This window comes from Manis pentadactyla, chromosome 5, assembly GCF_030020395.1.
Source record: "Manis pentadactyla isolate mManPen7 chromosome 5, mManPen7.hap1, whole genome shotgun sequence".
NCBI classification, from domain to species: domain Eukaryota; kingdom Metazoa; phylum Chordata; class Mammalia; order Pholidota; family Manidae; genus Manis; species Manis pentadactyla.
In genome coordinates this window covers 85,943,987-85,958,773 of record NC_080023.1, presented here as the reverse complement: position 1 = coordinate 85,958,773, position 14,787 = coordinate 85,943,987, and the positions used below count along the sequence as shown (strand labels likewise).

The following is a 14,787-nucleotide window of genomic DNA, read 5'->3' as shown; positions in this document are numbered from 1 at the left end:
CAGACCTAATAGAGAACTGAATTAATGACATCACAACTCACTCCTGACTGGCTGAAAGTACAATGTTTCATTTGCATAGGGCACAATCAGTCAGCGGCACCTGAAGTTTATCTAAGTGAACTTCTGAATGGCTGAGTTTTATCTGCACAGGGCATAACCAATCAGAGCAGCTGAGGTCTATCTAACTAAGTGGTTGAGTTGGACTGGGGCTTTTTGAAACTTACAAAGGTCCTGAACTTTATCTGCCTGTGTCCAGCTATCACCTGCCTCATAATGGCTAGTACAAATATAGGGTACAAAGTTATATAGATAATGAAATCATAATGGTATACATGTTACAGTAAGCATGGAGGGAAATTTTTTAAGATGATAACAAGTTTTTCTACTGTGATGGTATCAGAGGTAATTCCATTTTTCTAATTTCCAGCTTATGTACTAATACTATATTGTTTTTATAATAAGAAAATTTCTCCCACTTTGCTAATAGGTTTCCATTCTAAGCCATGCCAGATATATATACTATCCCATGTCATCCATACTGCATCATCTTCCCAAATTACTGTGTGAGTTATTGGAAGAAAACTTGTCAGAAATAGGACTTTAAAAACCAGGACTCAGGGTTTAAATTGAAGTTTTTTTTTCTTTCTTCCAATAGCTAGGGAATTGGCAGGTATATAAGCTCAGGGACACATGGCCAAATTAGGAGATCCTGGATTATTGATTTATTTGTAAGTTCTAAGCAAAATATCCATCTCTCCTTAACTTAGGGTGCATACTGATAGTCACTCCTTGGCTAAACTTCAGTCAGGCTCCTCAGAGTCCTCTTCTCAACTAGGCCTCACCTTTCCTACTTCCATGCCTGCCTTTGCATTGCTCAATTTTTGCAAGAGTCCTGTGAAATTAGTTTAGCCAGAATCTCCCACCCTTGTTTCTGATCACGTTCTATATCTGATTGGATTCTTTTATCTTCCATCATCCCCCAGGTGATAACTGGTTTCCTTGGCCTGCCTCCAGCCAAAATCCTGTTAGGGCATTTAGCCAGTATCCTTTACCCCTGATGTTTCCTCTTAGTAATTTTCCATTCACCCCTCACCCCTTTCACTGCTCCTTGGCTATAAATTCCCACTTCCCCTTGTTGGATTTGGAGTTGAGACCAGTCTTTCTCCTTTACTCCAAAACCCAGTTGCAGTAGTCCCTGTACTTATTGCTATAGTCCTGTGAATAAAGTCAACCTTACTGTTCAGACAAGTGTCAGAATAATGTTTTTCATTAATAATGTATTCTTTGCTGTTTCACTTTAATTGTAGATTTAGAACATTTTTTTCCCACCACTTAGAAAATATAGCAAAATACTAAAAAACAAAATTGCTATCACTATTACATTCTTCAGAAACAAGGACGGTTAACATTTTGGTGTTTCTCTTTTTAAGTGTACATTTCTTTTTCTTTCTGAACTGGACTTATACTGTTATGCTTCCTGCTCTTTCCTCTTATTCATAGAGTCTAAGAATGTTTACATACCATTAAATAATCTTTGAAATATGTGTCTTAGTGGCTATGTTCCATAGTTCATATATCTAATAAAGTAACCATTCTCCTGTTGGCTATTTAAAAATTTTTTCCAGTCATATATTACTGGTTCTTAAAACTCTTTTACATAAATCTTTGGCCATATTGTTATTTATTTTCTTAGGATAGACTCTTAAAAGTTAATTTTTGAGTATGAACACTTCAAAGTTATTGATACATAGTGCTAATCTCCTTCCTGGAGGTGTTATATACATTCTTACCAGTACCATGAGGGAGTGGTTGTCTTACTGCATTTTTGATATTTTGCATTACTCAAGCGAAAAAGGCACAAAAACTTTATTTTGTATTCTAAACATTTTATAATCTAACCCACTCTTTTCAGTGCTAATGATTCTTTTGCCAGTGTAATGCCAAGTACTGTGACTATAAGCACTGCATAAGTAACAGACTTTAAAACACATATGGTAAGTGGTACTGACTTAATTTTTTATTTTCCTAAATGATTGCCTGATTTCAGCTCTTTTATTTATCTTCTTTAAGATTTTTATAAGAATTCTTCCACATTTTCTCTCTTCTCAAAAGAGAGATTGAGATTTCCTTAAGCTTATAAATTATTTTAAGAAGAATTTAAACTAATTTGCTTATGCAGGAAAATGGTGTGCCTCTCTTTTTAATAGGAACTTTTCTGTGTTTTCAATGTACAGTGAGTAAGTTCTTTTCTTTCATGATATCTCCAAACTCATATTGTTGGTACATAAAAAAAGCAAATTATTTCTAAATTATATTCAACTGTTTAAAATAACTTTTAAGAGTTTTACACTTGATTTTGTCTCATGCTCTCTAGGCATCTAAAAAGAATGAAAAAGTATCTTTTCCTTCCCAATAGTTACACTTTTTACTTGAGATTAATGTGATTCCAGTTGCTAGAACCTTCCAAAATAAAGATCAGTGAGTGATGATAATCATCCTTATCTTGTTCCTAGTTTTAAGTTTTTAAAATTATGATTAGTTGATCATAATTTGTCATTTTTCTTCATTAAATGAGATTATCATGTATTTTTTCTTAATAACTAGTATATTATATTAAACTTCTACTTCATGGGATATACAATACAAATATTCTCTTTTACTTGAGTTTGAAGTAACTCAGTGGTGAACTTGTCACTGGTTACCTTTTGAGTTAAAACATGCAAAAATTCCTTAGTTATTAGTCTAGTGATATTTTAAAAAATCCTTTTATCACCTGATGTGGTTTCTTTTAAATAAGTTGCATTTATTTTTTAAACACATCTTTACTATTTAGCAGTTTTAAGTTCATGTAAAATTGAGTAGAAGGTACAACGATTTCCCATATAACTCCTGTATCCACACATACTTACCTTCCCCCATGAGCAACAACCTCCACCAGAGTGGTAAATCTGTTACAACTGATAAACTTGCATTGATACATCATTATCACCTGATAGAATTTGTTAATGAGTTGTTTCTTTTTAAAAGTTCATTTATTTTTATTTGCAAGAAAATAAAACAATTCCTCTGATTTTGTATACTGCCATTTTCTCATGACTGCTTTTTTTTTTAATTGGTGTTTTATCTTGATTAGATTTGCCATAGGATTTGCTAATTTACTCTTTTTAAAAATGAGATTTTAGTTTATTGTAGTGTTCCAGGCTTGTGCAAAAGCCCAGGAAGTCATAGAGATAGTTGTTATGATGAATACCTGGGAGGACATACGTACAGGAGATTATAAACACAGCTTCAGAGTAAAACAGAATTGAATTCAAATTTTACCTCTGCCACTTATTAGTTCTGTGACCTTGGTTACAGATAACCAATCCATGTTTAAAAGGATATCAATATCTATCTTATAAGATAACTGTATGGACTTAATGAGTAAGCTACTGTACGTGAATGCTTAACACAATGATGTCGTTTGCCCTCAACCATTGTTACTGCTCTGTGAGGATGTTTAACTGATACATTGTCATAACTGCTGTTCTTATATATAATCTTGTTTTGTATACTTTTTAAAAACTTCTATATTATTATATAATATTAAGTGACTTGGAAGGCACAACTTTATTTTCAAAGAATGTACCTTAAGGAAAATACAATTTTATTTAAAAAAAAAAAATACTTGTTTTCTTCTTACAAGCACCAGACTAAATATAAACTTAAGTTGTAATTTTTTCCCAATAAACTGTATAGGCTATTATTTCAATTTTTGTTCTATAGATTTTAAAAATGACTACAATTTTTAAAAATGACTTTGATTTTTTAAATAAAAAGTATAACAAAATATTTATTCAATATTTTATGATGTTTTTCTTCATCCTTATTACTAAAAAGATTTGCTAAGTACTTTTAAATGTGGGTATATTTCTCTACACTTTTCTGGATCACACTGAGCCCATACAGTCTACCTATTCCATCTCCCACTCCCCTGTTCTCCAAAGCTTTGCTTAGCTATGGCATTGTATTTTCTATCTTACTTTAAAAATACCTATTCTACATGAGTTGGATCTCTGTTCTCTATGTTTTCTTATTGTTTCTAGTCTTGTCACACATTGAGAACAAACCTTTCTTCAACTATATTCTCAACTTCAGTAAGTGATTTTACCCACTGTCATTCCTTTTTGTGGCCAAAAACTTTTATTTTGCTATTGGAATTTTGGCTTCCAAGTTTATTTTATTTTTACCATGCTTCTCTTGTCACTTGATCCTTTTTCTTCATGTCACATGTTTCATTCCATTCTGCCACCTCAACTCAACTAAAAAGCCTTTTACCTATATTGCTTTCATGTAAGCCTGACCTGACTCCTGCCCTCCTGCCACTCTTCCTTCTCTATATTTTCAATTTGTTTATAAACCCACAATTTCCTGAAATTTTCTTTTTTGCCTCCTCTACATTGTTGACAGGTGTCTAGTACTGGACCTGAAAGTTGAATAGTTTAGCTTAAATGTAACAAATGAAAAACTGAAATAACCCATACTTCTTTACAGTTACTGCCATAGAACATTTTCTAAAAAGTTGAAATATTTGTAAAATGTTTCATATTTAAACAATTACAAATGTTAATTTAAATGTTCTTATCTTAGTTAATCTGTATATATATATTTCCCATTATCTCCATGTTGAAAGCTTGGTGCTTTTTGAGAAGATACATGACAACCTTATTTACTAAATTTATAGAGGTATAATTTTCATGACTCTTCATTGTGAAATCCTCTTTGCTTTCCTTTGACGTGTTTTTTTTTTGGAAGTTCTCATAATATTTATTTGTTCTCTTCTTCAATCCTTCTTGAAAGAGAACACATCTATAGAATCAGGTTCAATGAGAAACTTAGTGTTTTTTTACCCTTTGCTTCTATTCCTGTGTTCAGATCAAATTTTGCTCCCTGCTGTAGGACTGTAGAGGACTTTGATAGGTGTATTCACAGCTCAAGATCCCAGGGGTTTTCAGTTTTCTCTAGCACAGCTTTGTCACATGCAGGCAGAACTGTTGGACTCTGTGTACTGGTAGGTCTGCAAGCAACAGACTCATTGCATATGTTACTAACAATTCTTTTTGGTCATCATATTCCTCCATCACAGGGCTTTACCTGAAGGTCTCAGGTTGCAAACTGTAACATTAAATCCCTCCTCTTTACTATCTACTTTAATAACTACTTTTCATGTATACAGAAAGAGGAGAGCTGGAGAACATCATTTGTGTAGTAGACAGACAGATGCAGGTCAGTGGGTGGACTATAGATTTTATTTATCTTAATCTTCTTTTTTGAACCACAGAAATAATTAGAATTAGTTCCAGATTCTAGTATTTGCTTTTTACCATCTTTGTTTTCACTATTATTAAGAATTCCATCTCTCTGATGTCTTGCCTTCACAAATATTTCTGACACATCACCATTTTAGACAAGAACTCAGTTATTACACAAGTTTTTCCAGTATGAGTTTAACAAAAAAACTTTTGTGAATATGATAAAAGGAAATGTAAGTTATACTGAAAATGAGAATTGAAGCCATTATCCTTTTATGGAGTACAAATGACTATATTTTGGTAATTTCCCCTCTTTTCTTTTTAATATATCCAGTACTGGTAAAAAAAACATGTACCTTATTGACCAGCACTCTCTTTTCCCCACATAAGGGTAATACTATCCACTTTTCTCCAAGTCTCCTACTCACAGAAAATGTTATCATTTAACATTTATCAAACTGCTACAGTACTGGACATGTAGAGAACATATGTAAGATACAACCCCTGGCTGTATCTTTCCCATGAGCACCGCATACCCTCGAAAATATCAGCGAATAATGGTCTGATCTTGCAGTTTGTAATGAAGACTTAGTGGGCAGAGACTATACATGGGGTTGCAAACTCATACGCCTAAAAAGGGCCAAATAGATAGAATTACCAAGGAGAGAAGATTTAATGCCTGCTTATTAAAGACATGTGAATAGTCTTCATTATTAAAACTACATATCTTTTGCATTTTTATGGATAACATGATTCTCCTAATACATCTTTTATTTTCACACTTTTGATAGAATTATGAATTTGGAGAAATGCATCTCAAATATAAGAAGACAACATGGAAAACATGATAACAAAGGATAACAGCAAAAGTTTTTTTTAGCAGTGATACCATAATAGGGAGTGATTGGGGATTTGAATTTTTACATGAAACATGAATTTAAACATACTTTAAACTTGGCAAAAACTTTTGTGCAATTATTTTTGAAACATATATTTAGAGGACAAATTTGACAATATGGTCTCTGAAACAGTTTCTTTTGGTTATATTTGTTTTTTGTATGTTGGTTTTGAGATTATTGCTCATTTCTATTCTCATGTGTTCCACTTTCAGTCAATGTCTAAGGTAGGACTTAGGCAACTGAGTTTCAGAAGCTCTACAAATAATGGTTGTACTCATCTAGGTCTGGGGGTCTCTGGTACAGGCAGTAGGTTAGGGTGGATGACCTGCCTCACACCTAACCCCATCTATCCCTCAAAGAAATGGTTTACTTCTAAGACTGACAGAAACAACATATTGTTGATGAGATTATGATATGGTAGATACGACCGATGATCACAGGGAAGCAAGACTGCTAAGAATGCCAAACCTCATCAGTTTGCCATGTATCAAATCTCAGGTAAGGCTCATAAAATGGGGACAATTCTGGTGAGAACAGAAAATGGGTCTGGGAAACATGAGCAGTCTGAACCCTAAACTATTTTATATGATTTGGTGAGGCAGTAAAAATTAAGCAAATAATCCCATGTCCTTGAAGAAGCAGCCCTTACATTCCTCCAGCATGTTTGTCTTGATCATGTTCATCTGGTAGTTTTCTAATTACCGATTCTATTTTATAGAAGCTTTATTATTTGGCAGGAGCCTGATGAAGGTAAGTATTCTAGTCACCAGGAAGGAATCTTTCCCTAGTATAGACTTAATGAATTGGAATTGGCAGTTATAAATCAGTTCTCTATGAGTGTGGTTAACAAGACTCAGACTTCAAAACTCTGAGCAGCTCCAAGACAGAATTTAGTTCTCTGGCTCAGTTTTGGGAAGGGTGGTAGAGGTGTGGTAGGAGCCCACTTTATGACACCTTGCTGGCATTTTCTCATTTCAAAACCAACCTGGGAAGACGATTTTAAAACTGTATTTTGATGTAAACTTTTATCTGTGATCCAAAGCCCTCAGCATTTTCTTATATTTTTTTAGGATGTGAAGATTGAGTTGAAGAAATCTGTTGAGTTTCCATGGAAATAGTGCAAACTAATTTTTTTCTGTTTCTCAGGAAAATTCCTTGATTTGTCAATAATGAAACTTCCTGGCAATCCCTGGGCAATCGGTCACAGAGCATCTGAAGCACTCGTACTTTCACTTGGAAAATAGTTGGCTCTCCTAATCTCTTTTCCTTCCAGCATATTGTGAGATAATTAAATAATGACTTTAACCTTCTTTGGAGAACCTGTCTATACCCTTTAGAAAATCTTGATTCTGACAAACATCTTATAAATGGGCTTTTTTTGTTTTCTGCCAAATATAGAGATTATCATTGGTGAAGCTTGTATTGCTTTTCCTATTATACCATAAAATCCCAGGATATTTGAAGAGCATTCACTAAATCAGGAATAAGCAGTTTGATTGCCTAGTATGTCTCATGGACTGGATGATCATAAATATCTGAAAAGGTATAGAGAAAAATGGTTGGACAGAGAAAGTCTTTAGAGGTAATTAATTTGTTAATTTCAAAATCTTCCCAATTATTTTTAATTACTCTTTTTTTCCCCCTCATGTTAGATTCTGGTTTTCCTTGCAAGTTGCAATGATCAGGAAGGTTTTTTAATCATTTCATAAGGGTTGATGTTTCTCTAGTCCTTGCAAATAGAACAATATTCCTTTCTATTCTGCTGGATCACTGATGTCTAGGATTAAAGGAATCTAGGGAAACTGTTCTAAGGTGACTAATCAAAAACATTATCAGTAAATTGGACTTAAATATCTAGAGAGAAAAAAATTAACACAAAATATGATTAAAATGTTCAGTATGTTTGTCCCCAAAGAGTTTAAAAAATCTAGTGACCATTGAGTTTGAAGCAAGTTAGGTAACAAGATATGGATAGACATTAATCCAATAATATACTTTATATTAGGTCCTTGTTTCCTTTCATCTTCTCCTCCCTTGGTTTCTGTGTACAGAAGGGACTACTTTTCTATACATATGATAGGATAATGATTGGTCTCTTCTAGGCTTGTTACAGAAAACCGGAAAATCTGGACTGGATCTCTGACAGAAGAACCAAGCGGCAATCGGAGGTCTTGGAAGGCGGAGGTTTATTTTACACTGGTGGGCTCAGAGGAGAGTGATCTCCAAAGGTCTGAGCCCAGAGTACAGCATGGTCATGGCTTTTATACATTTACTGCAAAGTTAAGGGGGGAGTTAGCACTCAAAAACTGTTGCAGTAGGAGCTGTTAGGTCACTATAGGTGTATTCAGGATGCTAGTTATATTTTAATCCATTTCTGTAAAGGTTACCTGGATATCGTATTATAAACTAATGGGCTTCCATGACTATGATTAAAGCTGTTCCAAACCACTGAGTCCCCGTGGTGGTGGTGGTGGGGAATACATTGTTACATTGTTTCAATCTCAAGCACCCAAGCACTTGGTGATTCTTTTATATTCTAGAAGCCTTAACAAAAACTTTGTTTCCTTGACTTTCTTAGATTTCCTGGCTTCCTACCAAACCCGGAGGGGGGGTGGGATTTGAGAACTTTCTGTGTATTTCCTCCTCAAGCTTACTGGACACGAGCAGCCTTTCCTTATACTGCCTCCATGGGATGACCGCCAGGACACTGAGAGATCGAGCAGCCCAAGGCTCTCTTCCTTGTGCTTGCTGCTCGTCACCTTCCTTCATCTCCTGTGACCTTCTTCATGCTCTTCCCCTTAATTCTGCAGAATTTAATTAATACATGATAATTGAATAATTTACAAAAAATGCTTCAAGGACTTTTTCTCCCAAAGAGCTCAAAGCAGCCCCTTTCTTTACTCTTCCCAAAGCTCTGTGAGGTATATGTGCAGTCCTGACAGTAATAATTTCTACTCTGTTTAATTTTTCAGTAACTGTTTGCTTCTAATTGTACAATGATCTCCGGTGGAGTTCTGCACTTGTTTCTTGAGAGAGCTAAAGGTATAATGGAAGGATCATAGGAGACTTAAGAAGATACATCTTTCTCCCTAAATGTGAAATCACTAGAGACGGAAGGTTCAAATGGAGTTTTTGCACGTTTGTTTATAAGCAGTATATCTAAGTATTCAGAGGTGACTAGAAATTCTGCTCCATTATGTGTTGCATTCAAACATCATGCACCTAATTGGAAGAATGATTTAAGTACAACCTTGCTGCCTTGGGAAATACCACTTGAAGTGATGGGTGAATATCACTCATCCAACCATGCCCCTTTGTCTGGAGACAATCCATGGCTTCCCAGAGCAGGTCCATGAAGGCTGTGCATTTCATGTGCATTAATATTACAAGTTGGTGCAATCAGTACCTAGTCATCTCCAGTGTGGCACAAAAAGGAGATGGATTATGGGAGTAATGGCTGTGAAATAATTTCCTGCTATTTTTCAATGTCTCTCAACAGCTTACTGGTAACAATTTCAAGGTAGTACCATTTTGGACTGAAGTTATTTCAGAGGTGGGCTGCAGTTAATAGCATCTGTACATGTTCACTGATTATCAGAGTCAGCCAGTGTTCTCCCTACCTCTGGCACCTTTTATGATTTTCATTTATGAACTATAACCAAGGCTTTATTATCAGAAAAAAAAAGCATAATAAATAATCTGCTAGAGTTTCTCTTTTCAATAGGAACCAGGTGTGTCAGGGAAAATCAGAGGCTACTGCCTATTGTAAAGCAAGAGGAAGATATCCTTCCCTTGTGGGGTGTCTCTGCAGCTAGTTTCCAGCTCTTCTCTGCATGACAAATAATTGTTCAAAACATGTTAGATCAAGTGCTGAAGGCAAGAGAAGAGTGAGAAAAGGGTACAGTCTGATCTGAGTTCAACATAAGCACAGAAAACCCATGCTGGGAAATCTTTCATTTGGGGAATAATCATTTTAAGGGGAATCAATCGTCTACCCCTCCCCCAAGTCAAGGCTTCTCTCTAAAGGTCTGTGAAAGCATGGTCTCTGATGCATATTAGAAAATTTGTCTTATTTGACTTCCTATAGCCCTGATAACATCATCACCACCACCCAAATATCTTCACAAGACCATTTTTTGCCGAAGTCAAGTAAAATAGTTTTCTTGCATTAATCTTATAATAGCAAAGTTATATTTGGGTAAAGTGCTAACCTAAGAGTAAAACCAATCAAGTACACAATTATTTATTTCTATCACAGAAGACTTCATTCAGTATTCAAAAGACTTTAAAATCTTACTTAAAGATAATTAAATAAACAGAAGTTCACGTCAGTACCTTGTTTCTTAGGACCATGGAACTTGTCACCATCAGATTGTCTTCTGGCTGCCTTTTGTTGGAACACTGTAAAAGGGATAGTACATAATGTTTATTGAATATAAATATCAAAAGGAACATACTGTGGAAGTCTCCAGGAGACTAGAGTGCAATATATTGTTTCCTTTACTAATAGTTTCTGAATTCTATTATTTTTGAGTAGGAGGACTATTAAATTTACAATTTTCTCATTTGTACAGCTTATAAGTCATTTAAAAGAGCATTTTGTTTGGGCAGAGTAGTGTAATGCTGATGGAATACCTCATTAAATGATTTAAATCAAGATATGATTCTATTTTGATTATCAGGTAAAGATAAAAGCTGCATTTTGTTAAAAGTGATAAATGTTGAAATCACAAGAAAAGTTCCATTTGCACAGAAATTATTCATGCTGACTTTTTGGTGATAAGCAAGGATAATCTATAACTGTTTCTTCTTAAACAGATGAAAAGATTGCTATAGTTCACAGACGTAATAATAAAAAAGACACTTCATTCTTGCATCATCTAACTAGACTCAGACCTATTAAAGCAGCTTATTCCAATTACTTCATTATCTGAAAAGTGCTTTGTTCTCATTTATTATTTCTCACATGAAATTCTGTGAGACAAGTCAGCATTACTCACCCCATTTTGCAGAAAAAAGAGAAAACTGATTATTTAATGTTTATTGAGCACCACAAGTTTCCATATAGCTTATGGTATTTGTTAATGAAAAAGTCTATACTCTTGACAAGTTGACTTTAGAACTTGAACAGCCCAGAGGTACATTAATTTTTTATGGATATGCTGAATTACAGGGTTTGGGAACTGGAAGAGGCCTGGGATATGTAGTCTAACCTCAGATGTTTATAGATAAGGGGAGTGTTAGTAACTAACTTGCAGAAGGCTAAATAATTTTGCAACGCTCCCAGAACTGTTAACAAGGATGTAACTTAGATTCTCAAGCCTTAAACTTCAACAACCTATTATTGGGTTCTTTACAGCACTACTGCCTCTTCTCTTCCATAACTATTTACTTTCAAAGCTGAAGAAGGAGCTAGAGGGAAGGGATTAAAAAGAACCTTAGGGCGGTCTAGCTAGACGGTGCTTGACCACCCTGATTAGGAGGTGCATCCCAGGAGTTGTCTAATAAACCCAATCCAATATCAAGGTTTTATCTGTAATTAATCCAGGTGAAATTTTTTCAGATTTAAAAAAGTGCCCCAGATCATATCAAATCAATAATGAGTTATTAAGCATATTTAATATGCCAGCTGGTTGTCAAGAGAAAGGGTACTTCACTCTTCTGTCTTCTTTCAAACAGAAGAAGCAAATACATTTTCAAAGTATGATGTATTTAAGGAAAATTATACACATGAAATAACATTTTTGGTTGAAAATCAATTTTCTGCTTCAAGTTTGTATTTGGAAAACATGCTAAACATATAACTTATAGGCAAGTTCTAGGTTTGTGGCTTATATTTTTCCTAAAATCAAATATACTGATGGATATATGGTGTGTGAATATATTTCAGAATATTAGGAGAATTTTTACAAGCAGTGTTTGATTTTTTTCATTGGAAGTCTTAAAAAATGAAACACTTTTGAAAATTTTAATAATATGCAGACTCTTCAAGCTTTTTGTCCAATATTGCTAAGATAGGAACTGTCTAAAACAAAAAGTTGTAGTCTGGCATCATTAATATGAGAAATAATCTGAAACCAAATACAAATTTAGATGATAAATTCTCCATTTAAAAGTATATGAAATACATTAATTGACCAGTTTTAAGAATTCTATTGAATTTTGAAGTCATAGAATACTTGGAAATGGAATTTTTTTCCAGCTTTTTGAGATTAATTTGCCAAATATCACTTTACATCCTGTATTTCATTGAAATATGTTCTGTTGACAACAAATGCCCAGTCTTTGTGAAATATAGATGTTAAACAATAACACTCTTCAAGTTTCTAGATTAAAAATTAGAAATAGTGTATCTGTTGGTGTTGAGATTTCGCCAAGCTTATGGCTGGAACAGCCTGGGAGCTGGGGGAGGACTGGGATGGGAGAGTAGGATGATTTGAGTAGGCTGAGTGTGCAAAGGCTGATAAAGAACTTTTTAAAAGCAGAAAGTGCAGTGAGTCATGCCCACAGCACAAAGATCATTTCTACCTGTATAACCTCCCTTGAAAGTCCCTCTTAACTCATCTCCAGCTGCCCCCATTTCAACTGTTCCCTTTTTTCCAGCTACAGACTAGACTCATTTCTTTACAAAGACCCAATCAGCAGTTAGCACATTGCCAAACACACTATTTTCTCATTGCCATGAAAATTAGGAGGTGTTTTTGAATATAAGGTAATCTTGGAAAAAGAACCATATTGTTTCCTGAAGAAAAAAATGAGCCCATCAAGAAGATCACAGACTCAAACATGCATACCAACGTAACATACTCTATTAGCCTTGGGAAAAGAATAGATACAAAAAGTCCAGAGTTTGGTAATCTTTCTTTTTTACAATTATATTAGCTAAATTATTTAAAATTTCCTCCACTAACAAAACCTTTGTTCTAAAAAGCGTTATACACTTTCTACTTAGCATGTTCATCCACACAACTTTCATGAGAGGAAAATAAAAAATTCATGATACAGTAAGAACTGAGTCTTGGGTTATGGGTCATTCAGACTTTTGCAAAAAGTCTTATGGTGAGTAACACGAGAATCTATTTTAAACATATCACAATTGAAAAATAAATCTGTATGCCAGAATGTTAACCAACTTGGCACAGTGAAGGGGTAAGGCTTTGTGTTAATATAAACAACATGTGTGACATGGGAAAATGGCTTTCTTCTCCTGGGCTTTATATTCTTGCCAATAAAGTTAGAGCTCAGATGAGAAGATCTCTAATGCCTCACTCAGCTCTGACATTCTAAGATGCTACCAGTTCTTATTTTTCAAGTCCTTCCAGGCCCAGTGGTGCCTGGATAAATTCTTAAGTATGATTTAAATAAAAGGCTTTGTTTTGAGGAAGAGATTATTTGTATTGGAGGCTTTGCTTGATAGAAAACTAGAAAGTCAAATCACAGACCAATGTTTGTTTTTTTATAATATATGGAGATGATCCTGTCCCTGTGTGTTTGAATTCTTGGAAGATACTATTTTTTTTACCATATTTTACTGCATCAGTGTTGAAAAAATGCTATTAAGGCAATTATGACATGCATCAATTTTGATAACTCTCTGCCCCAATGAAGTGTTATTTTTCTCTTCCTATCTAAAATTGGAATTTGAGAAGAAAGGAAAATGAATGCATTATTAGTAGTTGTCATTACCTTTCGACATTAAAAAAAGTTGATAGAGGAAAAAAAATAATTTTTGAGGTTTAAAATAATCTCAAATAATGCAAATAATGTCCCCCAATAACACCCCCACTTATTTTAAATATTGGCAGAACAAATTCTGTAAAATTTTCTCTAAAATAGAAATGACATTGGATGGGAAAAATTAGCATAGTTTTAAATATTTAAAACATTTAGCAAGGCAGAACTATCAGAAGAACAGAGGAGGAGGAGAAGGTGAAATATAACAAATTCACTTGTGCTGTTTGTCTCTCCAGGTTGCTTCTGAAAAAACATTCCTCATGTCAGTCTCATTTGTGGCCTATTTGAATCAAAGGAATCCTTCCAGAGCTACTCTTCTTAGAATACCTGACAAAACTTATTTGAAATTACTTTTTAAGTAGCTAAGGTAATGAAATATCCATGCGATGGCCAAATGCATTCATGAAATGTGATTCTAAACACCAAGCCCCTTGAGGTTTCATATCCGTTAGAATTAAAATGAAATGTTTAGAGCTATATAGCTGTCACTGAAGATCATTCTCAAAACCAGGGATCTGATACAAAATAAAATCTACAGATCTGTACTGTGCTCTGGGTTGTCAGGGAATGATACTATACAGGTAGCAGCAGTGTGTCTATTATTCACTCAACAAACTTTCATCAGGGAGCTAACTGTATAATCAAGTACTGTGCTAGGCCCTGAAGATGGAAAAGTTAAGATAAGACCCATTCTGAGTCTCCATACTGTCCTTTATTGTGGTGTGTTCATTGAAGCAAACGTCCAACGTGTCATTAGTGCCTACTGAGAGAGGGCAGAGATAGAAACAATCAGGAAGGGCAAGGGTCATAATTGGAGCCTTACTCTCTCTACCTTGTTCCTCCCTATTTGCACCCTATGGGAG

The 14,787-nt window shown here is 34.6% G+C and overlaps 1 protein-coding gene across 9 annotated transcripts in view; it reads right to left on the bottom strand.

Annotated features, from left to right (window-relative positions):
• Positions 1-14,787, bottom strand: part of BANK1 (B cell scaffold protein with ankyrin repeats 1) — a 303,826-nt gene that overhangs the window by 20,014 nt on the left and 269,025 nt on the right. For all 9 annotated transcript variants that reach the window (XR_008997811.1, XR_008997812.1, XM_036879201.2 and 6 more), the window contains exon 11: positions 10,526-10,591. Coding sequence is in view for 7 of the 9 variants with exons in the window: in XM_036879201.2 (XP_036735096.2) it covers positions 10,526-10,591 (66 nt within the window). In the remaining 2 variants the exon portion in view is untranslated. The remainder of the gene's footprint in view (positions 1-10,525; positions 10,592-14,787) is intronic.